The sequence below is a fragment of the Phocoena sinus genome, chromosome 21 (assembly GCF_008692025.1).
Source record: "Phocoena sinus isolate mPhoSin1 chromosome 21, mPhoSin1.pri, whole genome shotgun sequence".
Lineage (NCBI taxonomy): Eukaryota > Metazoa > Chordata > Mammalia > Artiodactyla > Phocoenidae > Phocoena > Phocoena sinus.
Genome location: NC_045783.1, coordinates 22,517,968 through 22,539,632, shown reverse-complemented (window position 1 = coordinate 22,539,632; position 21,665 = coordinate 22,517,968). Strand labels below are relative to the sequence as shown.

The window sequence follows — 21,665 nt, the reverse complement described above, 5'->3', positions numbered from 1 at the left end:
ACTAAGTTTAGCCCCACTCTCCTGGACTGAAATAGTCACCTAAACCACAGGGATGATTTCCTAGATCTATGTAAGGAAGATGCTTCCAAAACCTAACACTAAAATTGTATTTACTTGTCCCAACTCCTTCCCAGTTTGGTTCAGATCGCCCTTTGCCTGCATACATTTTGCAATACCTGTTGGCTTTTTATCTCTGCCCACTCCTCCAGCATGCTCCCTCCACTTGAGAAACGTAGCCAGCACTTGGCATCATAAATCTTCAACCTACTTATCAGCTAATAAAAGGGGGTTTAGAGTCGGCAAAGGGAATATTGCACAAACTTTATTTGCCAATCGCCTACCAATAGCTAATTTCACAGGTGGTCCTTTATCAGATTTGTCCATTGAAAGAGAAGGAAGAGGACTAATGATCACCCTTCAGACAGGAAGACTGAGTCTGGGGAAGCTCTCTATGGAGCTGAAGGCTTCAACTGGATTATTGTAGTGGACTAGCGTTTTTGTCTTACATTCCTAGTAAAATTAGAAGCTGCTTTAAAATCTCTTACAGCAGAAATTCCCATATGCCATAGTCAATGTAATGAATTTTCATAAAGCTAAACATATGCAATGTGAAGGACTAGCCTCTGCTCTGAGATTATGCCCTTCCTGCATTTTATTGTTATTGCTGTTAAAGAGTACTTCTTTTAAAAATAAAAGATGGTAACAGAAGATGTTAGGATTTGTTTGTTTTAGTGTCTTTACTTGGCACCTTAGAAAGCTGGCAATCCTATATTAATTTCCAAAATTCATTAAAACTGGAAAACTGGGATTCTCATCCCTAAAGTGGCTAGCGCAGAGCTGATCACCAAGGAGATGATATATATGACTATATACATGCATATTTAAATTGATGTCATATGGGAGGAAGGGCTTCTAAGCTCTCTTCTAAGCTCCTCATTCTCTACAGATCTCAAGGCATAGCACAGAGATCACTGAGGCCCTGTGGTACAGGCTGAATCTGTTCATACAGATTCAATTCAGGTAGTTTCCTCGAAAATATACCTACCTGAGAAACCCTCAACTATACATGCGGTATTCTGTGAGATGGGTATTGGTCCTTTGCCCCAATAACAACTTCATAAAAAGGATTTTACTGTATTCCTTTCACAGTAACACCTGGACCGTGATGGGCACAAAGCAAGCGTTCAGTAATTACTTACTTTCGACACTATCGCTGGAGCTGGGGATGCTGATCCCGAAAAGGCTCCGCCTAAAACGGAGGGGAACGCATTTGGCATTCTCTTGGGGCTCCTCTGAGCTCCACGTGTGATGGGGGAAGTAACTGTCATCTGCGAACCCCCGGTAGCTGAAGTGTAAGACAAAGGCGGGGCGGGCGGGACGGCTGAATGCAACTGCAACCAGGTCCGCGGGTGTAGAATGACTTTGCCCGGCTAGGACTTTGCCTAGGGAGAGGGAACTCTGCCAGCCGCCGGCGTCCAGCCCTCTTGCTGTAACGGGATGCTAGGCTGTAGGAAAGTGCCTCTGCCCCCTGGCGCCGGTCCTCGGGCTTCTGATGAAATTATGACCCACCGCCCTCTTCGCAGGCCCCGGACGCCAGCCCTATCACTCCGGGCGCGCAGCCGATCACGTGGCGCGGCGGTGCTCTAGAGGACCGCGGCTCCACGGCCATTGGTCGACGGCGCGCGTCCCGGGCGCGCCCATTGGCTGTGGGGGGCGTTCACGTGAAAGGGGGTCTAGGATAACATCCCGAGTGGAGAGAAGTGGTCGCAAAGTTAAAGGGAGCCGTGCGGCGGCTGGGAGACCGAGTCCCGTGTGTGGGGCCGCAGGGAGGAGGCGGGCGGGCAGCTCTCGCGCACGGACGGATGCGGCTGCCCGCGAAGGGTGCCGACCTGAGCCCCGGCCCCCGCTCCTGCCGTCGCCGCCGCTGCCCCTGCCACCCCGGCGCGGATGCTGCCGCGGGCTGGCGCCTCCGCACCTCGGGGCTTATGAGCTGTACCAGGTACGTCCCTCCCAAGCCCGCAAGGCCGGCTGCCCGGCCGCGGAGACGGCGGCGAGGGCGCGTAGCGGGGGCCCTCTTTGGTCGTGCCACCTACACTTTCTCCGTCCAACTTGCAATTACACTCTGGGAGTGGGACACTTTAGAAGGGCTCAAGGAGGCTGTTGCTTCCACGTGGGGAGGGCAATCCAGGGACCAGAGGTGGGATGGAGCCTGGCCGGACCCACGTGATGCACCGAGGTGGGGGTCCCGGCCGCGACGGGCGGCCCGGGGGCTGGGGGCTGGGACTTCAGATACTCTTAATCCCTATTGTGACGAGTTCGAACCTGACACAAGGCTTTTCCACCTGGGACCCGACACTTCTAGAGAGTGTCCCCGGAGTTGAGCGATGGGGTCTCAGCACAAGGGAAAGTCGCTTCGTCTCTCCCCCGGCCTCGATTTCCCGGTACAACGTAGGGAAACACACTTGGTGATCTCTCAGGCCGCCGAGGGCGACGGGACACAGGACGTTGCGGCGGCCGGGGCCTCCCGGAGCAGAGCCACCTCCGGTTCCCGGTCCCCAGACGGGCTGTCCCGGGCCAGCGGGGGCGAGGTGGCCGCGCGGGGACGCTCTCGTGGCGCCGCTCCGCCTCGGGTGGCCCTGCTGCCCCGCCCCGGTGTGATAACTAGGGCTCCTCCTCCTCGTCGTCTTCCTCCCCCTGCCGGTCACAACTCCGGGAACCCAGCCCAAGGCCTGCCTCCCGGACACACCGAGGCTCACGTAGTCTGGTGGCGGCAGCCTCCCCTGCCACCTCCCTCCGGGCATTCCGATGCAGCGAGCCAGCTGGAAAGGGGGCTTCCCCGCGGCCCAACAGGTGGGTTCCGGACAGGCGAAGGACCTCGGGGAAGGGTTGGGGGCGGGGTGCAGCCCGGACCTGGCGGGACCAGGACACGGAGGGCAGGACGCTCTGGCCTGTGTCCTGTTCGTGCCACCCTTTTGAATCCAGAGAAAGGGGTGTGGAAGGGACTCAGTGCAAAAGAAGGGGTAGGGGGCCCAGAACATACTAGAAGATTTGGGCTCTGTCCTGGTATTGTTTTCCGCAGAGGAGGAGAAAGTTGAGGACAGATTTGAGGACTTGGAGGGTTGCTAGAAGATGTTGGAGCCTGTGGTCTGCGTGGTCAGGCCTCCTTGGGAGACCCAGGGTCCAGGAGAAGAGAGTGTTAGGGCTTTGGGGGCTGGGGTGCAGAGAAGAGGAAATAGTTCACTTGGCAGGGTTATCCAGGAGCCAAGACTAAAGTGAAGACAGCTGGAGGACTGACTACAAAAGTGAAGTTGAGGTATTTAGGGAAAAGTTAGGGAGAAGAGAACCATCAGGCAGTATTAGCAACCAGGAATGTCAGAGCTGGAAGGGATCTCAGAGGAGAAAGCTCAAGCCCAGAGAGGTTGAGTGACTTGCCCCAAGTGGCACAGCCATGTGCAGGTATTCCTAGGCCAGTGCACTGTGTTTCACATTGAACATTTTTAGATGGCAGACACTGCCATTTTAACTTATCTCTTTCCTATAATATGCCGCCTCATCCACAGATATTTATCTCAAAGATGCTTTGGATGATGGTGACAGAATAGAGGAGTCCAAGTGGCTTCTAGGGCTGTGAATAAGGGCCCCATGGTCTGAGTACCAAGGGAAAGATGCCAATTTTACTCATACTGTGGCAGCCAAGCCTTTTGGGAGGGAATAAAGAAATGCTGAAGGAGTAAGTGGCCGCGTCTTTTAAAAAATTGTACCTGGTAACCTGGTTGCGAATGCTTACTTAATGCTGTTTCAGTGTTCCTGTTGGGTTCTTGGTGCGTCTGATTTTTCTGTCTTTTCTTATCAGAGTACAAGAGAATGGAGGGGGCAATGTGTTGGCCTCAATACAAAAGAAAGATTTGCTTCCTATAAAAGGCACAGCCAGGGACTTCCCTGGTGGCACAGTGGTTAAGACTCCATGCTCCCAACGCAGGGGGCCTGGGTTTGATCCCTGGCCGGGGAACTAGATCCCACATGAGTGCCTCAACTAAGACCCGGTGCAACCAAATAAATAAATAAATAAAAAAAAAAAAAAAAAAAAAAGGCACAGCCAGAGAGTCAGTAGCTCAGCCGCCTGAAACTGTGAAGGTCCTGGGGTTCTTTTCTGTACAAGTCGATAGTTTTTAGAGAAGAATCACCACAATATCTAACCCTGGCTGAGAGGGTCTGTTGTTTGTCACTAGAGGAACACGGAAAGCATTTATGCAAAACTATCCATGTTCTGTCTTTGCATGGCGTGTTAGGGTTTGCCCTCTTTTGACCAGAAACACTGAAATCTACCCTTGGTGCATGTCCAGTCTCTCATGGGGCAAAATTGATCTCCTAGGCATCTATTTGGAAGCAAAGGTTTTGAGAATCCGTTCTGGTCTGAGTAACAGCTACTCACATTCTCATGACACGGTCCTGCAACAAACTGGTATCCAGGTCCCATGTCATGCTGTGCTGGTTAAACTGTGTGTCCACATCTCATTCTGGTTTTTCTCCAGACCAACCTTGGTGACTCACATTCCCTGGCTTGGGCATGAGAAAGGCAGAGCGGCCTAAGAGTCTGTCATAAGAGGGGCCCTGAGGTACAGCCTGATGCGTCCTGTGTTGGAACTGATAATTTTCATGCCATTTGAGGACAAAACACTTGTCCAGGTGCCTTCCTTTCAGGGATTTAGGAAACTATTACCTTGCATGTCTCCGTGGCTAGGAGTACGTCTGGGTGTTGGTCATCCCTGTCACGGTCCATGCGGGAATTTCTGAGCAGATGATCAGGAAGGCTTACACCAAACCAGCACTTCAGTGCACCAGTTCTTGGAGATCAATCTGGTTAATAAAAGCTGTAATGTACCTGTGAGGATAGGCAAGGGAGCCAAGAGTCAGATTGCACCCTCTACTGAAGCCACCGGGGTTAGTGACCTCCCCTCCAGTGCTGGTGACACCAAAAAAGTGAAGGGATTCTGGGTAGGGGTGCTTGTGCAATGGCCTGGAGCAGGAGCCTGGGAGAATGCCTGGGCCGCCAGGTGGTTCACCTTCCTTTTGCCCTCCATGGAGAATGCTGCAAAACCAATTCGGCTCCAGAAAGTGCCAGTGGAATTGTTTAATTACCTCTGGCTCCGACTCCAGCTTCACCTCCTCACCCCCAGTTCTTAAAGCTTGGTGATAAAAGGGATCTCAGGGGCATGTTTATACTGCTGGGTCCAAACACTGAAACTTTACCAAGGCCTTCAACTAAGCCTTTCTAACCTGCAGGATTAGACCTTGAGAGTGACTGCAGTCCACTGCAAGTGTGCAGATTCTTTGCCTGATCTCCTTGTTTTAGAATTGTTTCCACAATAGCTTGAGAGTTTCCCAGTCATTTTCTAATGAGCTGTTTTAAGGTGGTTCTGGAAAGCATGCCTGAGGATGGTTTGCAGGCCTGCGGGACACTCTATAGAGAGCTTGCAGTTGACCTTGTGCTGACTCAGGCAGGGAGGAAGCGGCTACAACAGAGGAGGAACCCCTCCTTCCTCAGTTCACACCCAAGTTGTCAGGGGTGGGCAGAGTGGGGGTGGGGGGCTGGGATGCAAGACTTTGCCTGCTGTTTGGTTATTTTTAATTAACATTTAATTTAAAAAGCAAAAACTACCTGTATTAAAAGTAGAACTGAACATGTGATTCCAGTGCATTCTAACAAAGTTTTGCAATGAACAGGGGAAAAGAAAAATTCAAGTACTTTGTAAGTATAGGGTTTTTGTTTTTTTTTTTTATGTTGGACCCTCTGACTTTTTTAAAAAAAGTTGTCTTGCCCAGTTCAGTCAGAACTTTCCTTTCCAGAACAATTGAATGGGTATAAGAAAAGATAATAGGGACTTCCTTCGTGGCGCAGTGGTTAAGAATCCACCTGCCAACGCAGGGGACACGGGTTTGAGCGCTGGTCCGGGAAGATCCCACATGCCGCGGAGCAACTGGGCCCGTGCACCACAACTACTGAGCCTGCGCTCTAGAGCCCGCGAACCACAACTACTGAGCCCATGTGCCACAACTACTGAAGCACACGCGCCTATAGCCCATGCTCTGCAACAAGAGAAATGAGAAGCCCACGCACCACAACAAAGAGTAGCCCCCGCTCGGGGCAACTAGAGAAAGCCCGCGCGCAGCAACGAAGACCCAACGCAGCCAAAAATAAATAAATAAAAGAATAGATAAATTTAAAAAACGAAAGAAAAGATAATAGCCAATTTGCTCCTAAAATTTTTACTTGTTTAACTTTGTTAGAGGAGAAACTACAAGGCTATTTAAGGATATTTAAAGGATAAGATGTTTAAAGGATATTTAAATATCCTTATTTAAAGGATAAGATATCCTTTAAAATGCATGTTTAGATAACTACATTATGGCTATAAGTTAAGATAAGAACATTTAGAAAGGTTGGGCCTTTTCAGACTAATACAGATATTTGTATTATTATTGTTTTGTCTCTGAATGTCTGTGTTTCCCCACTTGGTCACCACTAAGTGATTCCTGCATCCTGGGGAAGTGCTGGGTTTTTTGGTGGTTGTTTTTGAAAATGGGATCAAGCCCAATATGTCTTCATCCTTTCTCATTTTTAAAATATATTTGATTAAACGAAATCAGAAGTTGAAAATGAGATATTATTTATTGGACTGATACTATTTGTTGGACCAGTGGTCCCCACTCTTGTCAGATGATGAGCGGCATTTTGCCTGTCCTTCTCCTGAACTACCGCCATCACCCCACAGCACCTCCCGGGGCGGGGGTGCGGGGGTAGGGATCGGGAGGCCTGAGAGCTGGTACCCCAGCACACCACCACACACTGACACCTCTGCCGTAGTGAGGGGAGATGTGTTTCGCAACTAATCGAGATCTGTGTGATTCTCAGGCTAGAGACTTTAATCCTGATTTCATCGCCGACTTCTTCAGTTAGCCCATTGGAACTGTCAAATCAGAATATCAATTTGCCATGGTAATTAGAATAAAAATGGCTTGGCTTTAGTGAGGCAATAGCGTTGGGTGGGTTTTGGGCCTTACAAGAATCTTAAGATATTTGAGGTGTTTTATTAGATTCATTTTGTTTTCTTGATTAGAGAAGGTCTATTATTTTAGAAAATATTAGAAAGTACAAAGCAGGAAAACAGAAATTTCCTGAAATCCCATCACCTGGAAAATTCTGACAGTTTTAATTATATCACTAGTCTTTTTTCTGTGCATATACGTAATATTTTTCCCTACAAGTCTAGTCTCTATGTACAATTTATCTTCTCCATTTTCTACATTAATCATATATTATAAATTTTTATGCCATTTAAATCTTTTTCCATATAATGGTTTAATGATATTAAATTGTATCACATGGATATGGTGCACTTGATTTTAATTGGATACCTGTTATTGGTCATTTAGTTTACTTCTCACCCCTTTTCCCTCCATAATGTTGCACTGAACATTTTAGTACATTAACCTTCGCGCATTTTTAATTATTTCCAAGATTAATACCTGTATGTGATATTAGAACCGAAAATGATGATTTAGAAAGGTTGTGACCATTAAGACTAATACAGGTATTTGTATCATCTTTTAAAATTCTTTCCTAACTCACTAGGTAAAAACAGGCATTGTCTTCTAATCTAAGTTTCTTAAGTTACTTGTAATGCTGGACACTTTGCATATTTATGAGCCACTTTTAAATTTCTTTCATGAATTGTCTATTCATGCTCCTTGCTCATTTTTCTACATGGAATATTTGACTTTGTTATTGTTTTATAAGAACTCTTTATGAAAGTATTAAAACTTCGCTGCCGTGCTTTTTGGAAAATGTTTTCCCAGTCTTCGGTGTTTTGGTTTTACTTATATTTTTCACTATAGAAAAACATTGTTTTTATGAAGTCAGATTTAATTAATCGTTAGCCTGATTCTCTTTGCTTTTTATTCTTACAGAGGCTACTTTCACTGTAGAAAAACACAATTCTTCACTGATACGAAAGATTTAAAAATACTAAACTGCTGGCACTTTTTAAAAGTAAGATATACTAGAATATAAAAATCTACTGTACATTGAATGAAAGCAAGTGTGGGTCTGTCTTCACTCCTGATTCCCAGTCTCTGGCACCATGCCTGGCACATAGCAAACACCAATCAATATTTGTGGGAGGAATTAATTTCTTTTTATCGGAGGAAAGCAGTATTTACCAAACTGCATTCAGCAAGGTGCTCCACCAAAAAAAAAAAAAGACTTTCGTTGTTTGGGATAAGTTTAGGAAATTCGGCAAACAGCACGCTGTTTTCATTATTCTCCATGGCCCATCAGTATACTGACGGCCCCAACAAGCCCTGACAGGGAAACCCATGAACTAGTTTTAAAACCAGTGGTTCCATACTTCTGTGTTTGTTTTAACCTTGGGCCTCTTCCCCCCGCCCCCCACTTTACACTCTTAATCTCCCCTGAAACCAAGGTCACACTGGACCACACCTGAGGTAATATTGAGCTGTAGCCACGTGGGCAAAGATGAAGGCAAACGTAGTTCGCTGGTCCCTGTCGGGGGGATGAGCCTGAACATCTGTCTGACCTCCTTGCTGTTTCTTTTCTTCCCCTTGGCCAGGGTTCTAGCCTGCTCTAGCCCCGTGATGGCTGTGGACATTGAGTGCAGGTACAGCTGCATGGCCCCCTCCTTGCGCAGAGAGCGGTTTGCCTTCCAGATCTCCCAGAAGTCAAGCAAACCCCTGAGGCCTTGTATTCAGCTGAGCGGCAAGAATGAAGCCAGTGGGACGGTGGCCCCGACCGTCCAGGAGAAGAAGGTGAAGAAGCGGGTGTCCTTTGCAGACAACCAAGGGCTGGCCCTGACAATGGTCAAAGTGTTCTCCGAGTTTGATGACCCGTTAGATATTCCACTGAACATCACCGAGCTCCTGGACAGCATTGTGAGTCTGACAACAGCAGAGAGCGAGAGCTTTGTGCTGGATTTCTCGCAGCCCTCTGCAGACTACCTGGACTTCAGAAACCGGCTTCGGACTGAACACGTCTGCCTGGAGAACTGCGTCTTGAAGGACAGAGCCATTGCAGGCACGGTGAAGGTGCAGAACCTCGCATTTGAGAAGATGGTGAAAGTCAGAATGACATTCGACACCTGGAAAAGCTTCACAGACTTTCCTGTTGGTACGTGAAGGACACGTACGCAGGTTCAGACAAGGACACGTTCTCCTTTGAATCAGCTTGCCTGAAAAAATTCAGTCTTATGAGAGGATGGAGTTTGCCGTGTGCTATGAGTGCAATGGACAGACATACTGGGACAGCAATAAAGGCAAAAAACTATAGGATCATCCGGGCAGAGTTGAAATCCACCCAGGGAACAGCCCAGCCACCAAATGGACCAGATTTTGGAATAGCTTTTGACCAGTTTGGAAGCCCTCGGTGTTCCTATGGTCTGTTTCCGGAGTGGCCTAGTTATTTAGGATACGAGAAGCTTGGGCCCTACTATTAGTGATGGCCTGGGATGGAGCCGGGCTGAGTGGGTGCAGAGGAGCCGAGCTGCATCACCCCAGGATGGAGATGGAAGCCCAGAGAAAAGCTGAACTGCCATCAGACACAGTTTTCGAAAAGAAAGGATCCTAGTCACATTTTTTCTTCAAGCAGGCAAGCCAGCCAGGCTTAGATCACAGAACTGGGTTCACACTCAGAGGAGATGGGTGTGCGGTCTGTTTGGCACCCGCGTGGTGGCAATGAGGGTCCGAGCAGGATGGTGCTGGAAACAGTCTGGACAGGACCCAGGCCTGCAGGGAGCGCTGGCCAGGCCGGAGGATGGTGGCCTCAGTGACGAGGAGACCTCTCCCCTCGGGTGTGGGAAGTCAGTCCCCCCGGCCCCCTCTCCTGTGGTCTTTCCCGCCCACCCAGGGCCTCCCCGCCTGTTGCAGCTGCCCCGTGTCTACGTGGGCTTCACACTTTATCTCTGTGTGTTTGATTTTCTTCCACAGTTCATCTGCAGTTCAGGAAAAGATAATAAAGGCAGATCAGCTCATGACACAGACAGGCATTTCCTTTTGCTGACCCCACTTAGATATCCCAGCAGAGGACGACACACCAGCTATGAAAAGTCAACCGGCTGCTGTGCGCTGTCACCAGCCATGGCAGGCTGGTGCCAGGCAGGACAGTCAGGAGGTGGACACTTTTAGCTCCACCTCTTGGCGCTGGGGGGAACTTTCTAAGCACTCTTACCCTGAGTCACCCGAGGGCTCAATTACAAGACTTGCTGTAACTTGCCAAGCTGGTTTGCCCGTGTCTCTTTCTTCATGAAAGGATTTTAGGATCTCTTTTTCCTGGAAGAGTCATCTTTTATGCTGTGCTCAGGACGTTTGGATTTGCAGATTAAGTGTATCCTCGGCACCTTCAGGAAGTGCTTGGTTGTATCTTGACTGTGATTTACAACCTCCACGTTGTAAACAGCACCTTACAAGCCCCCACGGACTTTGACTTGGTTGTTCTTACCTATGGTATGTGGGTACGTAAAGGGATAGGGGAGAAGAACCTCACCGAGTTCTCAGATGTCGTTTTCGCTGTTTGCCAACTCTGAAATATCAGATATTATTTGTTCTTAACCACATTGGACTAAAGCATTAAAAGTCTGTTGGTTCATACTGTTGTGAGACTCCTGGGACTTTCCTTGTCAGATGGACCCCCAAACCCTGTGATTTTTCTTGGGCAAAATTGGTTGGTCCTTGGGGGTGTTTAAAAATATTTTTACATGTGTATTTGTAGAAGGTTGGGGTCTTTTTCTGTTCTGTTTTTGTTTTTGGAGCTTAGCTAAATGACTGCCTCATTTTTCTTTTGCCTGACCTTACTAAAGTGAGGTCTTCCTCAGGGAGGAAGGAAGAGGGATGCCCCACTACCTGGATTTGGGGGCACAGCTCCTGGACTCTGCAAGCAAAGAGTCTTCTTTCACTTGCATTATCCAGATCAGTTGGAAGAGACCTCCCAGCTTCTGTGGCTTTGTAAATTAGCATCAAGCAGGTCTGGAGTGTCTTGGCTCCTAAAGTTTTGTGGTTGGGTTTTTTCTTTCTTGAACTTTAAAAAGTTTTGACTTTTTAAATGCTCTTAAGTGGTGTTCCACGGAGTTCTTGTTCCTAAAACTGGCTATGACTAGTCTGCAATCTACTGCTTTATTTTTTATGTCTCTCCTAGGTGGGCAGCACTGGGGGTTACATGATAATTTATGGGACAGTCACATTTTTTATTTTATGCTGACATTGGGCAGAACTGGGATTTATCTAAGCATGTCTTACATCAGGTACACAGACAGTACTCCCTGTGTTACAAATCAGGTGATCAGAACTATTATGTAATAGTGTAAATCTACACCATGGGAAGCAAAACTGATCTTATATAGGTCATGAATTTATTTTGCTTTAGGAAGTCCCACCCTCCTCCTCCAGTTTATGAAGGGTACAAGGTGTACTGTCCTTTCCCTATTAACAGACCGAAGGTATCAAGATCGTTCCCTGTTCGTAAGAAAAATGCCTCAAGTGACTTCTGTATGGTTTTCAGTAATAAGGATCTTAAGGCATTCCCGTGTCAGGATTTGAAATATGGTAATTCAGTGATAAGTATGTCTTTTAAAACACCACAAACGCTCCCCCACCCCGCTTTCCTCCCAGCTGACCCCTGCTTTCCTGCCAGGGGCACTGGTTGCCAGCCCCCTGCTGGTGCACCTGGGTTGCTCACCCCACCAGGCAAGTCCTCACCTGCTGGCAAAGACGCTTCTCTGACTAAAGCAAGTGCCCGCCCGAGGTCCCTGTCAGCATGGTCATGCAGTGAGGTTGTAGCATCTGAAAAATAGTCTCCTCTTTACCAATCAGTCTGTCTCCTTTTGGGGCGGTTCTGTCCCAGGAAATCAACAGATGGCCTCAGGACCTGCTCCTTCTTTGGGCCTTCTCCTTGTTCATAGCTCACCGGCAGTAGACAGGTGACACACTGCAGAAAGTGACCGGTTTCTTTTTTTTTTCTCACTTGCAAGGTCATAATGTCACCATTTTAATTAAGGAAAACAGCTTTTTTTTTCTTCCAGTGGAAACAGCTTGAAACTCAATTGATAATTCTTACAACCGGTACTAAACAAAGGTGGGGAAAAAAACCCAATCAGAACTGATAACAGCAGGTCAACAGCAGACAAAGAGCAGGGAGAAAGGGAATTTTCCATGCAAAGGAGATTGTGCACGTGGATAATTCAAGGCCACAATCATTTTCTACCCCCAAGTTTATGTGTTGTATGCTTTCTTTCAACTGAATTACTTTAATATTGTTTGTGTCCATGATTCATTTACCTAGCCAAAAATAGGCTCACCAATGAGTTTTGCAGCTGTCCTTTTTTTTTTAACATCTTTATTGGAGTATAATTGCTTTACAATGATGTGTTAGTTTTTGCTGTATAACAAAGTGAATCAGCTATACATGTACATACATCCCCGTATGTCCTCCCTCTTGTGTCTCCCTCCCACCCTCCCTATCCCACCCCTCTAGGTAGACACAAAGCACCGAGCTGATCTCCCTGTGCTATGCAGCTGCTTCCCACTAGCTATCTACCTTACGTTTGGTAGTGTATCTATGTCCATGCCACTCTCTCACTTCATCCCAGCTTACCCTTCCCCCTCCCCTTGGAAAGTGACAGGTTTCTTAGTTGGAGATATGAATGCAGCCTGACCTGTAGGTTTGACCCTCAGACAGCTCTTGGTTATGATGACACGTGGCCCCCTTCCCAACTTGCCCCCAAAGGACCAGCCTTCTGCCGCTGGTGCAGCTGTCCATGGATGGGGAGGCAGCTCCATTTCTGTTTCATATTTATTCCCCGCTATGTCCTGGGGAGCATTTGCAAATTAGGTGCAATAAATAAGCTAGACTATCTAAAGACAGATTTTAAACAATAAGCTTTCAGTGTTTCTTGGAAGATGTGAAGCATTTGGGCGAGTTTGTTTGCTTTTTTAAAGTATTCTTGTTATAGGAGAGCTGGTGAGAAACAATGGAGTTATGTAGTTCTCCAGAAATTAAAATAATTTCAGAGTCAAGGTAGAGTTTATTTCTCTCTAAGATTTAATTTTAATGGTGGCAAAACATTACTCTCTCAATGTTTCTTAAAGATGTAAATCTTGAACTGCTAAAAGAATGTTTTGTGGTTTTGATCTTTGCATATAATTTGCTTTTTTTAAAAGAAGCGTTACTTGTAGTCACTGGGACATTAAATGGCTTGTATATATATGTTTATAAACCAAAAAAGTGTTTGCTTACTTTTCAGAAGTGCCGTTGGCTAGGTCTTCCCTCTCAATGGACAGTGAGTGAAAACCTTGGTGTCTTTCCTGTTTTCCACATGTTAAATCCCTCGAATGGATGTGGTGTGCTGGAGAAAGCACATGGCTGTCGGCTCTGGGAGGTCCTGATGGCCTGTCTCTCCCGAAATGATCACTGACATTGGGGCTAAGTTACACACACAGTGGGATCTCCCAGGGTCATCAAAGACGACTTGCCAGCGTATCTTCGCTTCCTGAAGCGGGACACCTCTGGACGGGGAAGGACAGCTGTGCTGACGGGCAGCTTTTCCTTGTTATGGTTGTAAAGCGTTGCAGCCTAGGTTGTAAGGTTGTGAATGTTTTTACAGTCTTGTTTATCAGTTCCTCGAGTCGGCTGGACCCATGAAGACTCCAAGAATGCAGCTGTGATGGTGGTGGTTCACTCTTCCTTCTATGTATGTGAATGTAGAAACGGAGACTCATCTTCATTTTCATGCCTAAAAGTGCCTTGTTGAGAAAGTTCCACAGGTTTTAAAAAAATACATATTTTTGTACACAAAGTTAAAGGGGAAATGCACTTTAAAATCACAAGAATGGATGCCTTTTGTGTGGTGTAAGAGAGTGGTTTGTCTGAATCTCAAATGCAAAAATGTAATAAAGGTTGAAAACAAAACTGAAAGTGTCCTGTTTTAAAACTGACTCTCTTCTTAGAGTCAGAGGCTGGGGAGGAACATTTTCAGTCTGTGTATTTCCACATCTGGAATGCCGGTTTCCAAAAGGGACAGGACACAATCAATGGCTAAGTAGAAAAGCTGTAAGGTTCAGAGGGAGGGGGGTAATTGCTTTCTAAGTTGTACAGCAGCCAAGGCTGGGTACACCTAAGAGAGTGATTGCTAGGGAAGTGGTACAGGGGCCCGTGTTGTTCTGAATCATTTTTAATGCTCCAAGGGCAGGCCTCTTCCTACCCTGTCACTTGCTCTTGAAGCATATTTTTGACTTGGTGTATACGCAGCAGTGGGAAAACTGTAAGCAGCTCTCATAGCTTTGCACTGCTTGATCAGACAAACTCGGCAAGCGGCAAAACCACGCAGTTCCTGGTGGGGCCCTGTCTCCACTGGGTACAGGACATTCACCCTAAGTAAGATTTCAGAGATGTTTTATATCCAAGTTCAGAAGATGGGATGCAGGGGAGGTGAACTGCTGCCATGTGTTTCCTGCCAATCAGTCTCGGCCACGCCGGGAAAGGCAGTGGTGGTTCTGTCGTGGAACGTCAGAGCTTTTAAAATCTTAGCACCCAGTCAGTAAGCGCCCAAAGTGAACTACATGCATGACTGCCTTTCTCAAGCCTGGCAAACACTGCCCACGTTTTTGCCTCCACTGAAATGGGAAGGGGAAAAAAATAACACTGGTTTTATGAATGTCTACTTGTGATTCAATGTGGTTTTCATAATCATTACATAATTCTAACTTGTGAGACAGACATCCCAGAGATGTCTGGAGTAAAAAGGAAACAAAACAAAAAAAACACCAAACCACTTTTCTAGAGCAATGTCCCCAGAATAGCAAATATCCAAATAATTCAGTGGAACATTTATTGCTTGTGTGCAAGGCTGTTTCTAGGTGCTGTTTCTACCCAACCCTGTAAGAGACATGTTTCAGGTGAGTCCTCTGGGAGCCGTGTAAAGTGGTGGGTGGTGCTACCAGAGGTATCAGCAGTCAGAAAGCCTGGGTTCTGGCCTTGACCCTGCCGCCCCCTGTCAACTGCTCTGATGGGGCTCTGAGTGTTTTCGGCAGGAATAAGGTAACCAGGGGCTCTGGCGGTGCCCTGAGTACTTCTCAGAGTTGGCCAAGGTGTTTGTTTTTAAAACAGTTCTAAATATAAACTTGGAAGACGTGCCACATACACTATTTGCATTCTTTGTAAGGATCACAGGAATGAAGAGCATTCCAAACAACAGCTTGGACTTCACAAAGCCATCAGTGTTCGCACTGTAAGCGCTGTCAGGGAGCTCTTTTTACGGGTGAAGAGTTGAAGGCCCTCAGTGTTTTCCCGAAAGTCACAGAGCCAGTCGGTGACAGCTGAGAGGACTGCGCACGCGGGTCTCTTTTTCTTTTTCCAAGAAGTGTCACCCCAAACTGGAGTCTCTCTCACAGAACTGAGACTAAAATGGTGATTCTGAAAAGAAGTTCCTCAGGCTAGAAAGATGGGATCCCCAGGGGAGGGGTGAACACACGCATCTTTATACACAAAAGGCACATGGCAAGGACCACTGACCACACGAAAGCATAAAGGTCAACATTAAATGATTTGGGCATCCTAGGGCCCAGCTGGACAGCAGGATGTGATTGACGGAAGGAAACCACCAAAGGGCCCCGTAGCTCCCCATGTGTTCAAGGAGACGGGCTAGATTCGGGGCCAGCACTGCCTTTCACCCGTAGCACAGGACGCCCCAACCCTTGTTCCTCCCCTTTTGCCATCACCCACCCTTGCAGAGGAGACAGGGAATCTCAACAGAGGTCTTGTCCACGTGGGGTTCTCTGGTAGCTGACACTCATTCCACAGACACTGATGCACTTCCCCTGCACCAGGCCCTCTGCCAGACTTGAGTTTGGCCAAGGTAGGATGGGGATACACAATACTCTTTTCTTTGGAGCCAAAGACAATGATAATCCAGGCCCCTGGCCCTCTACGCCAAACGCAAGATCAGGCGGCTAGATCAGGGCTCGGCAACCTTTTTCTATAAAGGGCCAGATAGTAAATATTTTAGGCTTTGAAGATCATATTTGATCTGTGTCACATATTCTTCTTTTTAAAAAAAATGTTTAACGTAAAAACCGTTCTCTGCTGTGGGTCATACACAAACAGGCCAAGGGCTGGACTTGACCTGCTGGCCGTAGGTTGCTGACCCCGATTGAAGGGTCACATAGAAAGAGTGAGACTTCAGAGGTGACTTGTAGACCCTCAGCTGAGGCCTGGAGTCAGCTTTTTAGTTTGTTTGTTTAAAGACCATATAATTTTATCGTCCAAACTGGGATGCTTCTGAGAATGAATAGGGGCGCTCTGAATGACCCGGGAGCACTCGTGTAAACCAGCAGCTGGGCCAACCCTACTGTACCAGGCCTGTCGGGCTTACCTATCCTGGGCCTTTGGGATCTTCTCAGACCCTCAGGGAGCTCAGAAAGCCCTGGCCAGTCATGGGCCAGAATCAGTTCTGGCTGGATAGTGCTTTTGGGTGGATGGGTTATAACAGAGTGGTGATTTTGTCTGTGGTTTAGATGTGTTTTTGTTGGTTAGGTTTTGTTTCCTAATTGTAGTACTGATGGCCAAAAGCCCTGTGGAAACTCCAGCCAATTCACTCTTAAGAGTAGAGAATTTAAAAGGAAAGGGGTTATTAATGGTTTGGGCTTATGTCCTACTACCTCTCCACCCCAACCCTTGTGCCCAAAAATAGGGCATCACCAAGCTCCCGGAGAAAGTTGTTCATTGTGGACTGAGACACAGGCTGAATCTCGCAGTATTCCAAGCCCCAGTCCCCAGAAAGTACCACTTAAGTGCTCCCAGGAATTCTGCAAACTACAGGGTCTCAGCTCCTCTCTCTCCGGCCCAGCAAGTTCAAGAGGCCTTAAGCACCACAGGAGACCAAAGAAGTAGAAATTCATCTCCAAAATGCTCCAGGCCTCAGCCCTGAAGATCCCCTCTTCCTCCCCGATGGCCACCTCTGTGATGTGGACACACATGCTCTTTGTTTTAAGTTTTGTCACCTCCTATGGCTGGCATTTACCATCACCCAGTGCTGGAGGAGGGGCGGCAGTGTGGAGAGGACCCCAATGTTAGTGCCGCAGGGACTTGAAAAAGTTTTACGAAGCCCCGATACATCCAAGGGGAGCTCTCCACCACCAGATGTGGGTTAAGCTTCCCCGGGTTCATCCCTCTTCAGAGAACATAGCTACACCACACATCACAACCTGCACTGAAAACAGAAAATGACTCCCCACCTGCTGGGCTCACTCCCAGGGCCACCTAGTTGGTTGCCCTCTGGTGGACATATTGGTCCCATTTGAATGTGGAATTAGCCAAGTGACATTTTGCTGATCTTCTTATCACACCATTTTATTAAAGTTTATTTTAATATTCATTATTCACCATTAATCAATTACCTATTAAAACAAACGCTGAAATATCCCCCAAATATTTTCATAAATTCTTTTTTGCACACTGCTTTGCACATTCTGCATGCAAGAAGCATTTGTTGGTTTGACTTCTCCAGTCCCCAGCTGCTTTTCTCATCAACTGATCGACGACCTCACACCTTGGGTCCTTCATGACTTACGTTACTTGTGTGTTACTTCTTCTACTACACACACACACACACACACACACACACACACACATACACAACACACAGACTGAAAAGAAAAATCAAAAAGTATTTTCTCTGCAAACTTCCCTCTCACACTGGTTCATTTTTCTGCTTTGAAATGGGGAGCTTCTGCCTCAGAGCTTCTGCAGGTGGTGTGTTCTGTCCCAGCCAGGGCAAAGGCAACACTAAATGCACAACACTGCTGGCAGTGACTGCAGCAGGAGAGAAAGAGTAATGCCAGATGCCACTGGTGCTTTCACCCCTTCACAGCACTCTCACCCTTATCTGCTCAGCCTCTCCACAATCTCCCCAGAAGGGGGATTTGGAGACACTGGGTTCCAGCTGCAACCTCAGCCCTGCAAAACGGCGAACGACGGGGTTTTACGAAGCACTGGAATCTGTTCTTAAACCAAATCTTACAAGAACCCAATTTGCAAAATAGACAAGAGAGAGAGCTGCCTGAGGTGGATACTGCTGGAAGCAGGGAACCACAGCCATCTCCCCCCACCCCAGACTCCTGAGACACACTTCCTAAGAGCCCTGGGCTCCAGAAATAGAGGCGAGAACCTGTGCCTTAGAGCACAGTTCACTACCCCTGCTTCCTATGCTAGTGAACGTAGGTCAAGGATATCTTGTAAAATAAAACAAAAGCAAGCTAACAAGCAAACACCCTCTATGGGAGGAAAACACAACGATTTAATATTATGCAAAAGGACTTTAGTTATGTTTTGTTTATGTTATCAAGGTTAATTATCACCTTTCACAAAAAATCATCGGCTTATTAACACACAACCACATCTGAGTTGCTTATTACGGTACGTGCGTGTCTTACATTTACATACAAAAATTAAACTGCTTGACAAGGCAACTTCTACTCCATACTAACAGTGATACATAAAACAACATTACTGAGTGCTTCTATGGGTAAGCTTACGATTGGGGCCAAGTACTCTGGGGAATATAGAAAGAAAAAGACATATCACTGTCACCAAGCGATTTATAATCCCTCCAAGGGTTATTTTAGTCTTTTCTTTTCCCAAATTCTACATTTTTTAACTCCATTTACTTGTATCAAACTGAGCCCAGACAGAGAAGCCAATGTTTCTTTATTTTAAATTAAACTTTGTTATTTTGAGATAATTGTAGATTCGCATGAAATTTTAAAAAATAATAGAGAGAGCCCATGTACTTCTTACTGAGTTTCCCCCAGTAGGAACATCTGGCAAAACTATAATACAATGTCCCACTCAGGATGCTGACATTGGTGCAGTCAAAACAGAACCTTTCCACCACCACAAGGATCTCTCATGTCCTTTTATAGGCATGCCGCCTCTTCCCTCTCCGTCCTCTCACCGCACCCAGGTCCTCGGCCCTGGCAACCACTCTTCGGTTCTCCCTCTCTATAATTTTGTCATTTCGAGAATGTTGTATAAATGGAATCATATAGTATGTAATCTTTGGGGACTGTCTTTTTCCACTCAGCCTACTTCCCTGGAGATTCAGCCAACTTGTCCCACGGATCAAATGTGTTCCTTTTTATTGCTGAGTGTTATCCCATGGTATAGATGTCCCACAGTTTGGTTAACCATTAATACACTGAAGAGCACTTCCGTTGTTTCTAATTTGGGGCTATTAGGAATAAAGCAGTCATGAATATTCATGTACAGGTTTTTCTGCAAACATAAATTTTCATTGATCTGGGGTAAATGCCCAGTGAAACTACAGGGTCAGATGGCAGTCCCGTGTTTAGTTTTATGAGAAGCTGCCAAGGTGTCTCCCAGAGTGGCTGCCCCATTTTACAATGCCACTGGTGATGTATCCAGTTTCTCCACAACCTATCAGATTTTGGTGGTGTTACTATTTGTCAGATGTGTAGTTTGAAAATATCTCCTCTTAATCTATAGGTTGCCTTTTCACCCTCTTCACATGGACTCTCCCAGAGCAAAATTTTTTACTTTTTATCAGTTTATCAGTTTTCCCTTTTATGGAATCACGCTTTTGGTGTCAAGTCTAAGAATTCTCTGACTAGCCCAAGATCCCAAAGATTTCCCCCTATGTTTTCCTTTAAAATTTGTATAGTTTCACATTTTAAATTTAAATACATGATTCATTTTGAGTTAACTGTTATATAAGATGAGAGGCTTAGCTCAGAGTTCATTCTTTTTGCTTATAGACATCCACTTGTTTCAGCACCAGTGGCTGAAGAGGCTTTCTTCCCTCCATTGAATTAATTTGCATCTTCATTGAAAAGCAGTTGGGCATATTTGTGTGGTTTATTTCTGGGTTCTTTATTCTGTTCCACTGATGGATTTGTCTATCCGTCCACCAATACCATACAGCCTTGATCGCTCTAGCTGTATGGTCAGACCTAATAGGTAGTGAGTCAGGTAGTGAGTCTTCCTACGTTATTCTTCTTTTTCACAATTGTTTTAGCTATTCTAGGGATTGGTTTTCCATATAAATTTAAAAATAATCTCCAGCAACAGCTGTAAGCGGCTTTCTATAGTTCTTCCTGTAATTGCAAGCAAATATACACACACACACACTGAGAAAAAGAGGTTTAGGTTTGAGTTTTCGGAGAATGGTCTTTCTAGTGTTATCATAAACTACACTTTGACTCTCAGTTTTCCTTGTCACTTTGCTACCTTTGTGCTATCATTCAGGATGTGGCCATGAATCACAGTATTTCACAAGGCCCGAGTAAGACAACTGTAGAACCAGAGGCTGTAAAGAGATCATGAGATCCAACCTCCAGTTTTACAGATGCAGACAATGAGGCCCAGGGAGGTTAGGAGACCTGATGAAAGCTGAACAAGAGAGTGCCCAGCAGAAGCCAGCCTACAACCAGGGCTCCGACTGCGGTCCCAAGCCTGGATGTCCTGCCACTCGGCCGGCTCTGAACTTGAAGAAGCACAATTCAGCAGCAGAGCCATTTTTCTTATCTAGATCAAGGTCATTCTTGCATCAACTTCTGCCAGCCTCTGAATGGGGGGCAGGGAGGGAGGCGAGGACGAAGGGAGGATGAGAAGATGAAATTCAAAAGGGCTGACTTCCGCTTTTGCCTCCCTCATCAGTTCAGAAGTTTACAGATTTGAATAATTTCTAACATGTGAACAATGGAGGTGACGAAACCACTACAGAAAAATAGGTGTGAGTCTTTGCCCAGTATTACGGTTAATGGTCTGGCTGGGTGAACGGTGGGGAGAATCAAACCTTGAGTCATCAGCTACTAATCGGCCACTAACTGCAAGTCTCTGTGGGAGATTTCATAAGTAACCATCCTGCACTTTGCCCTCAAGGAGCTTGCAATCAACTTGGAAGGAATGGCAATTACTTATTGCCCAAGTGACAGGAAATGTGAACTCATAATTAGGTAACAGTCATTACCAACTATGGGAACACATTCATTTTTCTGGTGCTTATTTCAGCAGAGGTCAAGGCCACCTTGAAGCTGAAAAGTATAACCTCTTGGTGAGAACCACTGAAAAATCAATCGTTTTTTTTTTTCTTCTTTCATTAGGCATGATGCATGCCTAGACCAGCTGACAAGCATTCTATGCTGACAGCCCTATCCCTGCTGTTACAGCCAAGGCCAAAATAGAGCACAGAAGGCAGAAGCATCTGCCTCTTCCCTACCGCCTGCTCATAATTACAGTCCTGAAGCAGACTCAGAGGCACTTAAGACCCTTTTATGTCAATAGTCGTACCATAAAGGTAGATGGGCTGTCTTATAGCTTAAATCCTGGAGTGTACTAGTGAACAAAAAAGTAATCATTGCAGATAATTTCCATTTAGCCTTTGCTTACTTTTTCTTCTAATTAAGAACCAAAAATTTGGGACTTCCCTGGTGGTCCAGTGGTTCAGACTCCATGCTCCCAATGCAGGGGGCACGGGTTCGATCTCTGGTCAGGGAATTAGATCCTGTGTGCCACAACTAAGAACCCACAGGCCGCAACTGAAGATCCCACATGCTGCAACTAAAGATCCCACACGTGGCAACGAAGA

General features: G+C 46.4%; 1 protein-coding gene across 1 annotated transcript; it reads left to right on the top strand.

The window, feature by feature from the left end:
* The first annotated feature begins 2,686 nt into the window (after positions 1-2,686).
* PPP1R3B (protein phosphatase 1 regulatory subunit 3B) lies at positions 2,687-13,967 on the top strand. The gene is given in 5 exon segments (XM_032618557.1): positions 2,687-2,850; positions 8,631-9,175; positions 9,178-9,231; positions 9,234-9,331; positions 9,333-13,967. Coding segments are annotated over 4 exon segments (849 nt in total). The 5' UTR covers positions 2,687-2,850; positions 8,631-8,655; the 3' UTR covers positions 9,510-13,967.
* The last annotated feature ends 7,698 nt before the right edge of the window (positions 13,968-21,665 follow it).